Source organism: Aythya marila, assembly GCF_965140915.1.
Source record: "Aythya marila genome assembly, chromosome: 17".
NCBI lineage: Eukaryota > Metazoa > Chordata > Aves > Anseriformes > Anatidae > Aythya > Aythya marila.
Genome location: NC_139058.1, coordinates 436,950 through 455,003, shown reverse-complemented (window position 1 = coordinate 455,003; position 18,054 = coordinate 436,950). Strand labels below are relative to the sequence as shown.

General features: G+C 40.0%; 1 protein-coding gene across 1 annotated transcript in view; it reads right to left on the bottom strand.

Moving 5' to 3' along the window:
* PITPNB (phosphatidylinositol transfer protein beta) overlaps positions 1-17,812 on the bottom strand; it is a 28,906-nt gene extending 11,094 nt beyond the window's left edge. The window contains exons 1-6 of the mRNA XM_082773985.1: positions 17,761-17,812; positions 16,017-16,047; positions 15,017-15,162; positions 13,341-13,464; positions 12,333-12,407; positions 10,031-10,114 (exon numbers count right to left, since the gene is read on the bottom strand). Coding sequence (XP_082630111.1) covers positions 10,031-10,114; positions 12,333-12,407; positions 13,341-13,464; positions 15,017-15,162; positions 16,017-16,047; positions 17,761-17,780 — 480 coding nt within the window. The 5' untranslated portion in view covers positions 17,781-17,812. The remainder of the gene's footprint in view (positions 1-10,030; positions 10,115-12,332; positions 12,408-13,340; positions 13,465-15,016; positions 15,163-16,016; positions 16,048-17,760) is intronic.
* Positions 17,813-18,054: the final 242 nt, after the last annotated feature.

Below are 18,054 nucleotides of genomic sequence, written 5' to 3'. Positions count from 1 at the left end.
GGATATTTCTATCCCCTTTCACTCTTGCCCTTTGCTGCAGCCAGTGGTAATTAGTGACTAGTGCATTATGAACTGTGCAAAAAGTATTTCCTTCTCCCATTCTTCCAAAGGGTCTGTTCCCCCCTCCATTTTATTGGCTTCTCCATTAACCTTGTATTGACATGGGTAAGGTGAACTTCACATGTAACATTTTTCACATTTATTTACTAAGAAAATCCAAAATGTGCCTGAGAATAACAACCCCCACAAAAGAACCTTCCTCCACTCTCCCAAAACAGTTCCATTTCCCTATTTTCAATATTTAACTCATGTAAGTTGAACTCATCACTATTACACATACAGTTGAGGAGTTGCTATATGAATTCAGTATTTCAGGCGTCAGAAGTGCAGAAGATCCCATCTAACACATCAGTTTTCAGTTCTAGATTCTTCCATTAGCATGCAGGAATGAAGGCTACTTCTAAACTGAAATTTCAAATCCACAGAGGGAGGCTATACAAATCAGTCACTAATGCTCACATGATGTTTACGATTTTGATGTTTACAATTTACTTTTTTTTTTGTAAGCTAGACAGGACTAGAATATTTCAGGTCCTCTCAGACGAATCTGGTTTCACTTACAGAAGCTCAGCTATTACACTCCAACCCTTTCTTCATACTTTCCAATTCTTTTAAAATACCTAGACTATGTATTAAGATGGGCTGAAGAAGTGATTTAAAAGACAATTTTTCAGCCATTTTGTAATTAATATATTTAGAAAGCATTAACAGGTATTCAGACAAACTTGTGTTAAGCATTTAAATTCAGACTAAAAACTGACCATCTTTCCTGGAAACATCTAAGTCATTCAAAAGACATTTAATCCCATTGCCAGTAGATATGTTTTATGAACTTCCACAACACAGTATTTTCCTCTATATTGCCCTTTAAATTTAAACAATATATTTATATGAAGTACCCAAATAATAGCCAAACAGCTTTAGCAGGGTGCTCCTACAGGTACCAAGATAATACTTTATCTACCACACAGGAATTTTTTGATTAATTGGTATAAGAACTGTACAGTAACATTGAAAATTCAGCAACACCTAAGTGCAATTCCACTCTTGAATTGTTACAGTTGAGAAGGACTAATAGCAATATTTGTGCTTTCATAAAACCCTGCTTATTTATTATTTTACTGGAATAAAGCATGTCCTTTTTACAAGCATCAAAATGAACAGTATTCCCTTACATACGATAGCTTTGTCATGTAGTGTAGAGCCCTACCTCTCAATGCTGCTGCAAGTGAGCAGTAGCCCAGTAAGAGTTAGCCCGCTGGCCTTGTTAGCATTGTCTCCTTTAGGAAGCCAAGGAGGGAGGTGAGCAGAGGGTGCAGAGCTTATACTGCTTGCCACCAGCTGTAGAGTTCTCATCTCATTTGTTATTTCAAATAACATGGGTGAAGACAGCTGCAACCTGCTCATATCCTCAGGTCCACAGCATATTCTGAAGGCTTAATTTCATACACTTTGTTGTTTGTTTATAAACACTTGGGTGGAAAAAAAGATTTTTCTTTATAAGTAAATCACCTTTAAGAAATATATTTAAATAGTAAAGCAAAGTAATTTTACATAAATTTATTTCATGTTTTAAATTACTGATAATCACTGCCTTTTAACAACCTCATTCAAACATCGGAATAGAAGACACTGAGAAAGGGATCAAACTGTAGTAACATATAAGCAGTTTGCCAATTAACAATCATAAGACACGAGCTTCCATATTTTAATGCCAATTTTGTACACAAAAACAGGCCTAGCATTCGATGCAACCCCGAGTTTCCTAGTTCAAATGTCTGAGTGCCCTACCATAGCAGAGCCCGACACTCATACTGGTGTCTAGGGCATATGGGGACCAATCGCACATTCTTCGGTGATACTAACAATACCCAGAGGATGCTGCAGCCTTAGAGCACAAACATAACACGATTAGGATGTTCTCATAGTTAAAGTTCATCTCTGTGCTTTCTTTAGAGGAAAAAAGAAGAAAGAAGAATTGTGAAGAGCTTCCATTACTTAGTACAGAGCACAACCAAGTCTAAAAGCAATGAAAGGACAGGACCAAAATGAGTCCAACTTATTTTATTAGGAAACCAGGAGAGAGTAAAAAAAAATATTTTATGACAGTAAAACTCTGGTGCTTTTTTAAATGCAATCCAAAACAAAAATTTTCAACAACTTCCAACACAAATATAAACTGAATACTATAAAATCTACCTGTCAAAAAAGACAGAAAACCAGGAAGCAGCAATATTATTCAAAAGAATGACTTAAAGGAGGTTCACTAAGAATGACAAGAAGTCGTCTGTAAGCTTGCTGTTTTGCCTACTCAGCTTTTACTGCTCACAAACCTGTGTTAAATTTATAGTTTGTCCAACCAGAAAGGAGACTCTGAGACTTGAGTTTTTTTCTTTTTAAGGTGAAGGACATAAAAAAATATCAACAGCTAAAATATATACACACTTGAATATATATATATGTTTACATTTGAATAGAAAAGCTGCTTTTTCTTACAGCAGAGCATGACTCGTTTCTCATTTCTCTGTTTCAACGTGGAACACATGATACAGAACAGCTGGTAAAGGTCTTCCCATTACACAGATGGGAAGCTCCTCAAAGTGAAGAGCACTCTGCAGCCTGGGGTGTGATTCCCAGGCAGCCATCCCAGGCTGCCCATTCCTTTCTACATCCATTTCACTTGAGAAGCAAGGGAAGCAAGCAACAGAGCAGAGGTTCAGCTTCCTTAACATCCAGTGTTGATCAGTACTGGAGGACTACAACAGTGGGCTTTTCTAATCTGAAAGCATCAATGCAAGTAAGAAACATCCAAACTCACAACATGAAAAAAGATACCCAAGGCTAAACACGTGCAGAAGATGAAATACCTCAACTCACTACAAGTTGCCATGAGGCTTTCTCATAATTCTGCAATAAAATGGTTCCACACATGCCTAATATAGGAGTTTCACAGATCCACTGTCCTTTGCAACCACTACAATGGAAACTCTACATAAAACATCAATTGGAAAAAATCAAGCAAATTTCAGTAAGTTAGCATCCTTGCTTGAAGAAAGCTAAGCAAACAGAATTTTTCTCCGCCAGTTTCCACTTAGTATAATGCAGAAGCATACATAGCCTTGTCAAATGATTAAAGTGAAATATACTCGGCAATTTCTACATTAGCATTCCAACCTCCATCCTGAAAGGGGAAAAAATAATAAACTAGGATCACCAAGTAACATCTGAAATCCTCCGCAACCTTTATATTAGAAACTGCATTCATTCACTAACCAAACCTGTAGCATCTCATACCACAAGTACTTTATACCTGCATGTTATGATGGATACTGTTGCAAGCTTACAGAAACGCACTGTAGGATGCAAATTTTTAAATACACGGTGATCAGATAACTCATGTTATGATAGGAACTTTGCTTACTTTTGCTTTGGCATTTTTGCATTTAAACTCACCTACATACGCAACTCTGATTTGATTTTTATGTTGTGAAATTCTTGGCCAGATACCATAGGGATACCCAAGCCCACCCGATAGGACAGTGCCCGCCAGCCTCTCATTGCGCAGGAACATAGGTGTAAAGTAACTGTGCTCTTGTATTTAGGATCCACATATACACCCAGTTGGAAACCCTGGAAATAAATGTTATCTACAGTATAAGGTAGGAGTAAAAAGAAAAATTCAAAGAAAATAGATGAGTCATGGTAAAGTTTTCTACGCCAGAGACCACATACAGCAGCTTTCAAGAATCACTTAAACCAAGTCTGGGTAAGGGCAGAAAAAAAATATGTCTAGATTGAAGTCTAGAAGGACAAGAGAGCATTGTGGGAACTCTTCTCAATACACAAACCCTACCAGCATGCAAGGAAGGAGACTGGACTAGAGCCAGAGTACAAATAAACAATAGTTCTTTGCAGAGTTTAAGGAAAATATCTGTGCAGCAAGAGCTTAAGTCCTGACAGCAACAACTCCTTCTTAGGAAGAAAAACAGGCAACAGTTGGAACAAGTACTACAGCTGGAAAACACTGAAGCTCTCTTGAAAGCTAGACAGGCATACATTAGGCAGCAGTGTCAGAATATAGACGAATTAAGATGTTTTCAAAGAAATACACAAATATTGTTTCATATGCACTTCCTGCTCAAAATCTCAATACAACATGTGAATGCAACAAGCAATAATAGAGTGTGAACAACAACCACATACAATAAAGTAATAATCACAACAAACCCAGAAACCACATTTCTTTACAATTCTTTGCCCATCAACACGAAGCTAAGTTACGCCAAGATGCATCAATACATTAGGAACAACTTTATATTGGTGATACCACTTCCTTTCCTTATTAAGGCCTGATAAAACTAATAGCAGTATTGCTGATAGTTCATAGCTCAGTCTACTAATTATTATAAAACTCAAAAGCATACATACTAGATAGAATAGTATTAGGAAAACTTCCTGAACATAACATAAAAATGACACAAGTCTGGTATATGATATGCAAATTCATGAAAAAAGCTTCCTGAACACCACCTATACATGTGTAAGACTGACTGGGCATGCATATACAATTTCAGGCCTTCCAACTCAGTATTGCATTAGTTCTTTGACCTTTAAATGGAAGAACACACATGCTACCAGTATTATTTAGCAGAAACTACACGAAGTTGACTGTGAAAGGAAAAACACATAGCACTTTTCTTTTTTATGACCCACAGATCTGTGGATCGTCTTTCATGTCAAGATAAAAGAAGATAAAAGAAGACAGTCAGGTTGAAAGTATGTCAAATTCCCAGCTCAGCGCATGATTCCCAAGTCTCATAAATGAAACACTGTGACATAACTGTTATGCAAAAAAACACATTTGCATATTTTGATAGATTTAGGTATGTAGCATTTGCTCTTTACTAACAATCAATGTCCAACAAGGTGACGGAGAAAATACACTTTGGGGCAAAAAGTCAGGCCTGAAGCAGCCACTCTGTTTTCAACGCTTCTCTGGATAACAGCATCTCAAGGAGCACTGGTGACCATTCATACTGTGATTTTCACAAGAGGTACTCTACAACGCTGTCATTTTGATGCCCGAATCCTAATCACTAATGTATTTATAAACAAGTCAAGGACATTACAAAATCTACTATGCCCTGGATCTTTCAAGTATTAGAAGTCCCTGGGCTTTCCTCAGCAGCAGATGAATAAAAAACACTGATTACTTAGACCAGAGCCATTGTAGGAATCTTCAATACACAGTAGTTCGTATGCTAGACTGTAAACACTCACAGCAATTTGAAAGCAGAACTTCACAAGAGTTGAGAAACGACTGCCAAATAAAGATACAACCACATGATCCCAAGTCATCTAGAGAACATCCACCAGCTGAACACCAGTCCATACAACTACACCTGCCTCTCCTGGATGCCAAAATGAAACAACCCTACAGAATTGAAGTCCAATAAGAATCATGTTTAAGTTGATTGTGCATTCTTCAAAAGAAATGTTCTTCATTTTTTATCCTTCAAAAGTAACTAAGAAGTATAATCTGATCCTTTTGCTAATGCACAGTCCACAATGTAGTCAAGACGTTCCAAGACTACTGTCAACAAAACACACAACAGATACTAAACTTCTGGACTAGCAATATGGACCTTTTAGATGCCTATATCATGAATTGAGTCCAAACTGGGACAAATCCACCTTGCTATCAAAAAACCCATCTCTTTCACTCAAGAACTCTTTTGCAGACTACATAAGAAAAAGACTTCCTATATTCCATTATATTTCTTGAAACCACAGAACAAGGGATGGTACTGCACACTGAATAGACAACCCTTATCTCTAGTACTTAACGCAGCATTAAATAATTTGACTGATCTGTATAAAATCGTACTTCTAGAATTTTGTTTCAAGTAATATAATGAAGATCTAAAATGACCTAGAACAAGATATTTAATTTCCTCTTCACTGTACAGAAATGGCTATAAACCTGACTTCAATTTCTTTGTTTTCACTACACTCTAGTTTCTTACAAATTGTTTACAAAAATTTATTCTTTAAAAAGTCTTACTCTCTCGGGAAATAATTTTTATATACAAATCACATAAAGCTACTTGGATTGTACACTGGAGATGATTAAGAGATGCCAGGGTTAAATGTGTATCTGAAGAAAGCCACAGATTTTGGCCAAATTATTTTTATACATACTTAAACGAGCACAAGTTAGCACATGCATGACGTCAGTACCTTAAAGAAATTTACTATTTTCTGTATTTATGCTGATTGCAGTTCTGAAACTAAAGTAACTGTCACACTACAATGGCTTGGCCAAGGTTCACTCACTAATACAAGATAAAAAATCTTGAATATATTTATCAAAACTTTTATCAAGATTGCTGGATCTTATAAATGCAGTTCCATTCCTTCAGTCGTAATGTTATACAAACTAGTACATTTTGTTTGTTTTTCCAAGCCAAAATGTGACCAAGAAAATAAATGCATACATAAAACTTTCCTTTGGCAACACTGAGTCTTCCTATTCCCAGTGCACCTAAAAAAAACATAGTACACAAGAAAAAAAAGTCAGCCACTTAGAAGGATAATGGCTGAAGAACAAACACTGTAACGAAAAAATTGCCTACCACCTAAGTGACTTCAGAAACTACCCAATAGAGCGAACAAGCCAATGCTCTAGTATCATTGAACAAACAGGAAGAAATTGTAGGGGGAAACCTTTTGGACAAGAGAAACTGTATAGAAAACAGTAAATGCTTTCATACAGGACATTTTATTTCCAAAACTGTAGACTTTTCTGAAGGCATAAAGCAAGTGGATCAGGCAATTTTGTTACTATAATGTATCTGAAACTTCCAAAAAAAATTACTCAAGTTCCATTACAAACATTTCACAGCAAACCTAAGTCATTAACATAAATTGAAAGTGTCTTCTCATGGAATCATAACCAGTAAAGACAGAGAAAACAAAAGCCAAAAACTGCAGATTTTTGTAACAGAAGAGACTGTAAGTCTGTGTCAAAGAGAATTTCTGCTGTAAAACAAACTCCTAACTATCTAGGAAAGGGGGGCAAACAAATAGAGTGAAAAGCGTGCTGGCCTACAGATAACTCAGGGTTATATCTAAGTTTGCATAGAATTTTAAATACAAAGCCACTCTTTGCTTGGTAACATCAGGATTTGCAAAACTGCATGTCTAGGAGATGAAATGGAAATGAAAATCTGAATCAAATGATGAAAATTATTCCCAAGTATTCCTACACAATGGTAGACTCTACTGTGACTTTGAACTTTCAAATACTTGCTGAGCACTTATCTACAGATGAAAAAAATTGTTAGGAGCTACTAGAAAAGGAGAAGTTAGAAACATCAGAAATGACTAGAGGAGCTGGCTTAAACCATTCTGACCTCATAGTTTTGATACTCTGTAATATTCAAAAGGGGAAAAAAAAAAAAAAAAAGGATTATTTCTGAAAATAGTTCCAAGAACTTCCACATGAAGATGGACTGAAAGACAGAGGACCCTTGACTTGGAAAGATAGGATAAAAAGGAGGTGGGGGAGGATGAAGGAAGTCTGATCAAAGTCTGTAGGATAAGTTCTGCAGAAAGTATAAAAAGGGAACGAATTTTCCCCTCACAAAATTAATTAACTTATCAAGCAGGCAAGAAGTATTCTTCCTCCTTCCCAACACTCCATAGAATTCATGATGCCAAAAAGGTCATAAGTATAAATGTTTTCAAAAATTGATTAGATGCGCTCATGGGAATGTAAGTGGCTAATTAACAGGGCAGATGCAACCACTGGGTCTGGAAGTCCTTTAAAAAGAGAAAACAACCTCTCAGCTTCTCATGTTCTATTGCTTCCCAAGTTTCTTATCCTTCCACAAAGTATCTGCTACTGGCCACCAACAGGATACTGGGTTAGATGGATCTTTGTCCTGAGCCAAAAACATAGCTTCTTTTAGCATACCACCATCTGTCAGTCTTCAGTACAAAGGAAACGCAACATTAAAGGCAAACCATGTCATCTAACAGTGCAAGAGGGCACGTAGCACAAGCAGTGCTGTTCACTAAGAGTACTTCAAACAGAACAGATATTTAAGTTCAACAAACATTAGTAATAAGCACAACCCTTTATTTACACATACTGCGATCGAGCAAGCATTCTGACAGATGACAGCATTGTAGTTGTTTGCCACAATTCCAGGCACGGAATAGGGAATGCACAACATACATTTACCTGCCAGTTCAGCTCTAAGGTCATATGGAATGTCTGAAAGAACAAGGGGCAGCAAAACGATTCCTCGCTGCATTAAAATAGGCAAGACACATTTAATTTGATTTACAGGGAGGTTCTCCAAACAATGTATTTTCATACATGTAAATCCACAGATCATCTGTTAAAGATCAGTTAAGCAACAGTGCAGGTTATACACTTATGTTGGTGATAGAAATAGCAATTTATGAAGCAGAATCCTTTCCACTTCACATACCATAGCCTTTTCCCTCCTTCCTTCACTTTCCTGCAATGGAGACTGCTCCCCACAATGTTGGATATCCACATATTTATTTTTAGAAAATAATAATTAAAGTTTCAAGAATGGCTGCAAGTTATCACAAACACATACGGGTAAGTGTCGGTGTTAGACCATACCATTTTCCTACTCTTCAGAAATAAATGATTAGACATAGAAGAGCCCAGCTGTTAGAATTAAACCACACAATTCCAGTAGGAAAAAAAAAGCATAAAAAGCAACCACAGTAAGAGCAAGGAAGTAGGACAAGCATTTAAGTGCAGTGAAACTACCCTCTAAAGTCGCATAAACCAACATATCCTACCTTCTTATTCAGATCAATTATATACACTTTGAGGTACTTCACTGAAAGCTGACAATAGAGGGGAACAGAATGGGAACTATTACAAACATTAAGTGTTGTCCTGTCAGCAAAATCTCAACAAACCAGAAAAAGCTGAACTACACATCTCTTTGTGTATTTATTTCAGCAGAATTTGATAAAATCAGATTTAGAGCACACATCTTTTCTGTACAAATTCCAATTGAAAAGACAAGTTGAAAGCATGCATTCCCAACACTAAACTTTGTCACATTCTCTTCTTCATCTAGCAGCCTACTTCCACCACACACATAAGTAATCTTACACAGACACCACACACTACCTTTGCTCTGCATACAACTTCTCTGAGTAACCATGTGCTCTTACTGATAAGATCTCTCCTAAATTTTTCCTTCTTGTATCAAGGTATTAAACTTCATATTCTCAGATAGAGAACCACAGACTCCTAAGGACAGACTTCAGGGTATATCCAGGGTGCTTATGCTCACCAAAGCAATCACTAAAAGGAAAATGAACAAGTAATTCTACAGCTCTCAGAAGAAATAAGCAGTTTATTTCTTCAGAACTGTTCTAATGAATGAAGTTTAAAAATAAAAAAAAGTCTAGCTTTCAATGGCAAACCCCGATGGTTCCTCTTGAGATTGCCTGAACCCCAGCTGGAAGGATGGGTGGAGGGACAGAATTATTTAAAGAAATTCTAACCAAAAGTAGCAGCAGAAGCACAAGAGCAGCTTGATGGATATACCATGCTCTGTCATGCAGGACACACAGGGTAGATTCTTGCTCGTGGCTTCACAAACCAAGATGGGCACATACATGCTTGCATGATTAATTAGTTTATCTACCAGTAAAAAGTACACCTGTGCCAAAAGTCTGTTGCCTTTCATGTTTTACTTGTGCAACTAAAAGTCAAACTCAGTAATTAAAATTGTAAACACATTTGCTAAGTGTGGAACTTAGGAATGAATTATTCAATTCAAGTCAATTTTCATTTATCTGTCAGATAAAATCGATACCACTTCTAGATTATTCACAACCAACAGAAAGCATCGGTGGGATTAGAAGCATGTTGCAACCATATCCCAATATGAAAGCATTTACTTACTCCTGGTTCTACTTGAGTTCTATCTGCAATGTCAATATGGACAACTTCAACACTCTTCCATGTGTTTGGATCTAAATTGTGCACCTGCAAAGGAGAAAAATAAACGATTTTCATGTTGTCACCTAACAAAGCGGTCTGTCTCACACAATGTGTATGTATGCACTAAGTATGATTTTTTTCTGGACATCCTAGAGACAGACTTGTTCTCAAAACTTACCCTTTCTCCCTCTGCTTTTCTAAAAAGGAATTATTTTCCAGAGTTAAATTTAGTCACTAACTTTAAACCAGCACAAAGCCTTCAGTTCCCATGCATTCAGGAGACCTAGATTTAAGATTAATCTGTATCATTCTGTCACAGACATCAGAGCTAACGAAATCAAGCTCTAATTAGAAATATTACCCATTCAGTAATCTGGACAAGCTTTTTCATTTAGAAAGAAGCTTTCACAAGTTCTAATGTGCAAACATGGAAGGTTTCAATATCCTGACTAAATCTAGCAAGTTCCCTAAATAATAGGCCTGCCTTTAGTACACACCAGATGAAATGCATCTGGTATGAAAGTACATAATTTAAAGATGTAACTAAATTCACATGTTGTACTGGGTCTGACTGGGATGGAGTTAACTTTCCTTGCAGCAGCCCACACAGTGCCATGCTCTGTACTTGGAGCTAGAACAGCCCTGGTATCACACCAGGGTTGTGTCTGCTGCTGAGCAGTGCTGGCACTGCATCAGGACTCCCTCCAACCCCCCCCAGAGCCAGCAGGCTGGGGGCGGGCAAAAAGTGAGAAAGGAACATCACCAGGGCAGCTGACCTAAACCAACCATGCCATATGATGTCACACTCAGCAATAAAAGGTGGAAAAGGGAAGAAGAGGGGAGGGGTGGGCTCATGTGAAAACGTCTGTCCTACCAAACACCTACATGCGTTGAAGCCCTGCTTCAAGGACATGGTCAAGCATCACTTCTTGGTGGGAAGTAGAGAGTAATTTCCTTCCTCTGCACTTCCACACAGTCTTTGCTTGTTTCCCCCTCCCCTTTTCCCCTTTCCTTTAGTTAAACTATTTAATTAATAATAATTTTCCCTTAATAATTATTTTTTCCTTTAATTAAATTATCCTTATCTCAACCCGTGAGTCTTTTTTTCCTTTTCTTATTCCCCTCCTCTTCTGAGGAGAGGGAGTGAGAGCACAGTTGTGGTGGAGTTCAGCTGTCTAGCAAGGCAAAACCACCACACACGTGTAGTCTGTTAGGCATAACTACGCTTAAAATTAAAGCAAGTAAAGCTGCATAAGAAATGCTCTCCTTCTCTGTAGCATATCCACATAGTACCGGGGTTGTTTAGTCTGAAGAGGATGCTTAGGGAAGTCCCTGTTGCTCTCTACAACTACCTGAAAGGAAGTTGTGGGGAACTGGGGGTTGGCCTCTTCTCGCAGGTAACTAGCGATAGGTCTAGAGGGAATGGCCTCAAGTTGCGCCAGGAGAGTTTTAGGTTGGAAATTAGAAGAAATCTCTTCCCAGAAAGAATAGTCAGGCATTGGAATGGATTGCCCAAGGAGGTGGTAGAGTCACCATCCCTGGGGGTGTTAAGGAACAGTTGTACACAAGACTTAGGGACGTGGTTTAGTGGGTTATATGGGTGGTAGGGGGATGGTTGGACCAGGTGATTTTGGAGGGCTTTTCTGACCTTTATGATTCTATGATCCTTTCTTTAGGGTTGAAGTAATTCATCCCAGCACTGAAAATATACTGACAATTATTCCTTTGTGGATGCTCTGTAAATAGGCTTTTCACTGTACATAAAGAGGTCTCCTGAAGAGACCCATGAACTCAATGAACCAGGGAGGAAAATGAGACTACCACCAAGCCTGCAAAATTTACAGAAGCTGCCTCAGAAAAATAACCCTAAAAAAATGTATGAAGATGAACTATAATGTGTCCTTGACAAAGCTGGTCTCAGATAAAATTGCTAACGTAGCACTAGCTTATCTAAAGTAGAATAACATGAAATTAAAAATCTCCAGTTACTGAAAACCTTTTAAAGTATCTGAGTAGGAATCAACCATCTGCATTGACCTCAACATAATAAAATTAAAACCTTTTCTTGTTCTTGTACCTCTTTAGGTGAAACAGCTTTGACCACTTTAGATGGATGTGAATACTTTTCTTGTTTTATATTAGTAACAGGTAGGGCTTTGACTTTTTCTGGGAATTACCTGCCATTACCAGAAATAGTATACTTTATCTGGATGACTATGTGTGGCAAATATTACTAAAGCTATGTATCCAAATCCCAACTCACGTTCTCCAATGTCCCCAAATCTGGTTTATGCCAGGTCTCAATTTTTATGAAGAAGTCATCTTTCATGTATTCATTCTGTAAGAATTAAAATCAAAAAGCATGAGTCTGATTATGCCCAGTCCGCTTAACATCTAGATGGACAGTACAGACATTTTTTTATATAAATACAAAATTATACTTACAGAGCTGTAATACTAAGCAAGGTAAAAAACGATGTAAAAAATGAAAGAATTTATCTGATAAATTACAGCTCAACTTAAAGCCAAGTAGCAGACATATAGAGTAACAAGTTGCTTTATGCCAGACACCCTGGCAAGGCAAATACAAATGGCTGAAGCTAGCTTGCCAGAGTCAATTCTAGCAGCAATAACATAAAATGTATTAAAAACAAAAACAAACAAACAAACAAAAAAAACCAAAAACAAACGTTAGAAGACTGATAGTAACTAAAATACTCACTGTCACAACTGGTCATTGGAAACACAGGGAATGAAATTGAAAAGGAAACAAAAATGTTATTAGATACAATAGTTTCTGAACAGTCTCATATACAATTACTAAATCACAGAACAAGAAACATTCAAAATCCTTCAAATAGGATTTGTACACATTCGGTCAGCAGAACACAACTTACTAGACTTAAGTTCATTATATAATACTACAAACTATTCAATAAAAACAAAACAGAGCTTACTCTTAGACCTTACACAATTACAAGTATTGAAATAAAGCAGTCATCTTATTCTTACAGACTATAAAGAATTAAATACTTTTCTAACTGGCTCTGTTCTACATTTGAAGAAAGAGGCAGCTCTTCAGTCTTGTACTAGGGACACTGCATAAAAAGACTAGGTAGGAACCAGTGAACTGATTCACCAAGGTTGTTTTTCAGAAGCAGATCTCCTTTTCAGAACATGAGATCTCACAAAATCAACAAAACATGAAAAATATTTTCTACTTGATAGCACCACCTCTTCGCCTAAACCATTTAAGACCATCCCTGAACACTGACAACATCAGACATACAATGTGGGACCTACTTGTTCTACAGTAAGGGTATGCATTCCAAGCCTTCTCATGGAATACCAGGGAGCCTTCTGGAGCAATCATCCTTACAAAACCAGGAACTTTACTGTGAAAAACAAATATTAGCAACATTTAAAAAAAAATGTTTGCCAACTGTAGCATCCCATCGATTTCTGCCGCTCTGAAAAGAAAGGCACTTTCTACCTTAGCATTTTAAGGGGTATGATGTAGAAGTTACCCACAGTCTGTGGGAACTCAAACAATGTTACTGATCATAAAATAATTAAGAGAAATTGGTAAAGGTAATCACAAGATAATCAACAGTGAGCTATACATAATTTCGGATGTACTGATCAAAATGAAAGTTGTGCTACAAAAGCTTTCTTTTCTCATCAAGTATAGTGGAGACAACCACTGAGGGACAGCACTGCCCAAGGGACCTCACCTCCAAACTCTAGCAAAAGTGGAAGTCAGCAATAAGCAAGCCTCTAACTCAGTTGGCCTGTAGTCTAGATGGAAGGCCAGTCAGCTTTCAGCCATGCTTGAAGAGGAAAACTTCAGCTTACCATCAACAGCAGAATTACCACCTCTGACAAATGTCCCTTCTAGTCTATACTGTGCCCGTGACAGTTGACAAAAATTGGAAGTTTGGAGAAAAAAAACAACACAAAATTCCATACAAGGTAAATTTTGTATTTCCTATCAGGGTATTTGAGGCTGGAACCCTTAAGCATGTGAGTTTCAACAAACTACATGTATTCATGTAGATAAGGAACGGATAGAGTTCAGTCCGTGCAAGTGTTCTTTCTTCAATTTCCCCCCAAAATGATGAGTAAGTTCCTGTCCTTTTTTTTTTTTTCTTCTTTTTTCAGATTCAAGGCAAAAAACTGCCAACTGATAATTCCTTTTTATACAGCAGGACCTTATGTCCCACTCATCTGGAAGTTTTCCTTTTCTAGGATAAGCAAACAATTCTTTCAGTTCTTTCCTACACATCATACTGCCCACACTTCTTTCTATACTCTATTTTCTCTCTAGTTTGTGTACATCTGAAAGTCCAGTGCACAAAGCCAACCAAAAAGAGTTACCACCCATACATAACATGCAACAATCCTGCATAACACAGTCCTGAAGGGAGCTTGCTTTCATGTTTAAACTCACATTGCTGACACACTGTAACTTGCATATGCTTTTGAGCAGTACTACTGTTCAGCATTTATTTCCCACGTCATCCTTCTGCCTCCCCAGCACGTAGCCATTAGCTATATATATATAGTAACTGATCTCCTTTTCTCTACCCTATATCAACATTCCTGTCCTTTGGGCTATCCTACAAAGTATCTGTGACACCAACCTATCATTTTGGCTATGTGCTAAGAATTCAGAACACTGGTACCTGGAGGTGCTTTTGCCTATTCACGGATCAGACATTTTGCATGGTTTTCCATTACTCTTTGCCAGAGCATTCGTGCAATTTCAGCAAATTTAAGGGTGGTAAAAAAAAAAATGCAAGTGCCCCAGAATAGTAAGCAATAGCTGGTTAAACACTTGTGGATCAACTCCAAGTGACCATAACAGAATAGAATAGTTCATTTGGAAGGGACATTCAAAGATCATTTAATCTAACCTCCTGACCAATATACGTTTGTTTTACTCACCTCTTTAAGTGATAGATTTTGTGGGTATATTGTCCCTTTTCACCATCCTTTTCGTAAGGCTCATTTTTTAAGACTTGAATTCCTTCACCACCTCCTGTTTCATTTTTGCTAGCTTCTGCCACAGAATAAAGTTGACCAACTTGATACTGAAAAGTGAAGAGAAGCAAAATTTCAATATATAAGTCAGACAAAATATTCAAAGCATAGAGAATTAGATAGTATAAGCCAAATGACTGGAAAGAAAAATAAATAAAAAATTTTTTAGTAAGTTTTACTGGCGTTGTCTTAGCTTATCTGTGGTTTACGAGTACCACGTTTTTTCACAGCTTGTTTCACACTAACGTAGTGTGTTGGTGTAGAGCACCAAATCTGTTATTCTTCATTTTTCTCATGGTAAAAGCAAAGTATATAAGTTCTGTTTAATTTGATAAAATATAATTTTTCAGTTTACAAGATTTTGCAGTGATTGATTTCCAGCACCAACCTTCATACTTTTAACCAACTAGATACTGCCCCCACAGGTCCCATGAAATGGAAACTGTAGGAAGTTCAACCTTGTGCCCTCAGAAATACGTTTAAACGTTTCAGAGTGAGTTTCAGTTAAATCTATTTCAGCGTCACTTAAATTGCTGGCCACAGATCTCAGAAGATGGTTCCTACCTTTGCCTTTAGGAAAAGGCTTGAAGTCACTGAACGCCTTGATCAGCAAGAAAATTCTGCTGCCGTGCAGAGTTGCACAATTTTTTTCTCTTGCTTGTAAGCCATGGAGTGGCTCAGAATAAAACCCTAAAGACTCTTGACTCCTTTGAAATTCACTGATCTGCAATAGTTAATTCCGCTCAACTGGTGGCTTACACACGCAGTATCTTACACGTGCTAGGGCGTTGGACGCACAGCACAGGAAACACTTGGGTCCAGGCTAGTCTGATTTAAACAATACACTGACATCTTCCCACCCAACCCCCAAAAACAAGGACAGGTAGGAAGGATGAGGACATACCTCTTGCACTGAGCAAGGTAAAACCACTCGGCTAAAAGAGAGAAAATTAAATAGAATGAATAATTAGGTTTTAGATAACAAACGCACACTGTAATAAATATATTGAAGAAGGAAGTGTCAAAATGAGTTAACTTGAGTTTTCTTTTCAGAAATGCTGTACAACAGTAAAATGATATGGCTATAATGCAGGAAGCCCAAATAAAATCAAAATGACATCAAGTGTGTTACAAAGGTGGAAGGGGGGGGCGGGGCAGCAGGCTGAGAATATTAAAAGCTGCATAGAAGAGACAGGAAACCTGGGATCTGCTTCCAACTCTACTGTAACTTTGCATGGCAGTGGATTTGAACATTGGGGTGTCAGTTCTCTTCATGTTTCACAACAAACAGCCCTGACTGCACAATTTAAAAGGAGAACAAATGGACAGGCCCTCAGAGCCCACAGATGAATTTTGGCAATTACAGCAGTTATGAATCATTCAAAAGCAACCGCAGCTCACATCTTATTTATGTGCCAAAAGCAGGTGTGTTTTAGGCAATGTAGTTTTAATGCAATGAACTCTCCAGCTAACGGCAACAGGAGGGGCTGCAGAAATTGATTTCTGACAGCAATGGCATGCTGTACAGACAATGCTTTGCAGTTTCACCATACATAACAAAACAAAGATGATGCAAATTATTATAGTTACAAAACAGCATCGTACAACAGCTGCCTGGATGCCAGGGCTTTTAAGCGATGCTACCTCCTTTAGTGACAAACCGAGCAACCGTGAAAATTTGATGCAACGTATACAAATGTACCCTGCCCGCTGCTCTAGAAGGAAAAGAAAAAAAAAAAAAGTTTTAAGAGCTGTAGTTATTTCATTCAACTTTTTCTATCCCCTAATAATTGCACAGTTTGAGATCAGCGTTTTTGACATGTTTCTGTTCAGGTGCTTCTAAACTACTACACAAAAAGGCCTCAGCAGCTTGAGCGCCCTCAGCTCCCCTTGCACAGAGGAACGCGCAGCAGCCTTGAGAAGAGAAACGATCGTCCCAGCACATTGGAAGGTGCGGCTTCCACACAACTTTTTCCTTAGCTCTTACTGGGTGAAGACTTTCGGGGCTCAGGCTAGCTGTGCGTCTTGCTGAAATGCTTTCACTTTGAGCTGGGAAATCTCCAAAGAAAAGCCGAGGAGGAACCCAGCCGGGCTCAAAGGCACGGCCCGCCTCGGACACCGGCGAGTTTCAGCTCTGAAGGCAGAGCTCAGCCCCCCCCCAGGGACGGCCGGGAGCTGCCAGAACGACACCCTCGGGCGGGACGGGGCCCGCCAGCAGCCCAGCTCCCGGGGCTCCGCGCACGCCGGCACCGGCAGCGCCGCAACGCCCGAGGGCCGGGAGCCCGGCCGGGGACGGTGCGGACACGGCCGGCGGGACGAGCCTGCCCGCGGGGCCGCCGCGTGCACGGCCGGGCACCGAGCGGGCCCCGCCCCGCCGGCGGCGCCCCGGGAGCCTCGAGGCGGGGAGGCCCGGCCCGGCCCGGCCCGGCCCCGCCGCACAGGGAGTGGCCGAGGCGGCGCGGCCCCGCGCTGGGCCCGGCGGCAGGACGGGCGCTTCCGGCGCGGCGGGGCCGAGGGAGCCCCCGCGGGGCTCGAGCGCGGGCGGGACCCGCCCCGGCCGGCGGCGCCCCCGGCCCAGCCCCGGCCGCGAGACGCGCGGAAGGCGCCCCCCGGCCCCGCCCGTCCCGCCCCGTCCCGGCCGCACTCACAACTCCTTGATCAGCACCATCTTCCCCGCGCAGGCCCGCACCGCGCACGCGCGACCGGCACGGCCCACCCATGCTGCACCGCGCGCTTCCGGGGGGAAGCCCCGCCCCCGCGGGCCGGCCCGCCCAATCCCGCCGCGCCCTGGGGCGCCGCACCCGCCCTTCGCCCCGGCGAGATCCCCGCGCGCACGCGCCCGACGCCGCCAATCCGAAGGGGCGCGGCTCCCGGCAGCGCCCGCGCCTCGCCCGGGGCAGCCAATGGCGGCGCGCCGCCCGCCCCGCGCCCGCCCCCCGGGC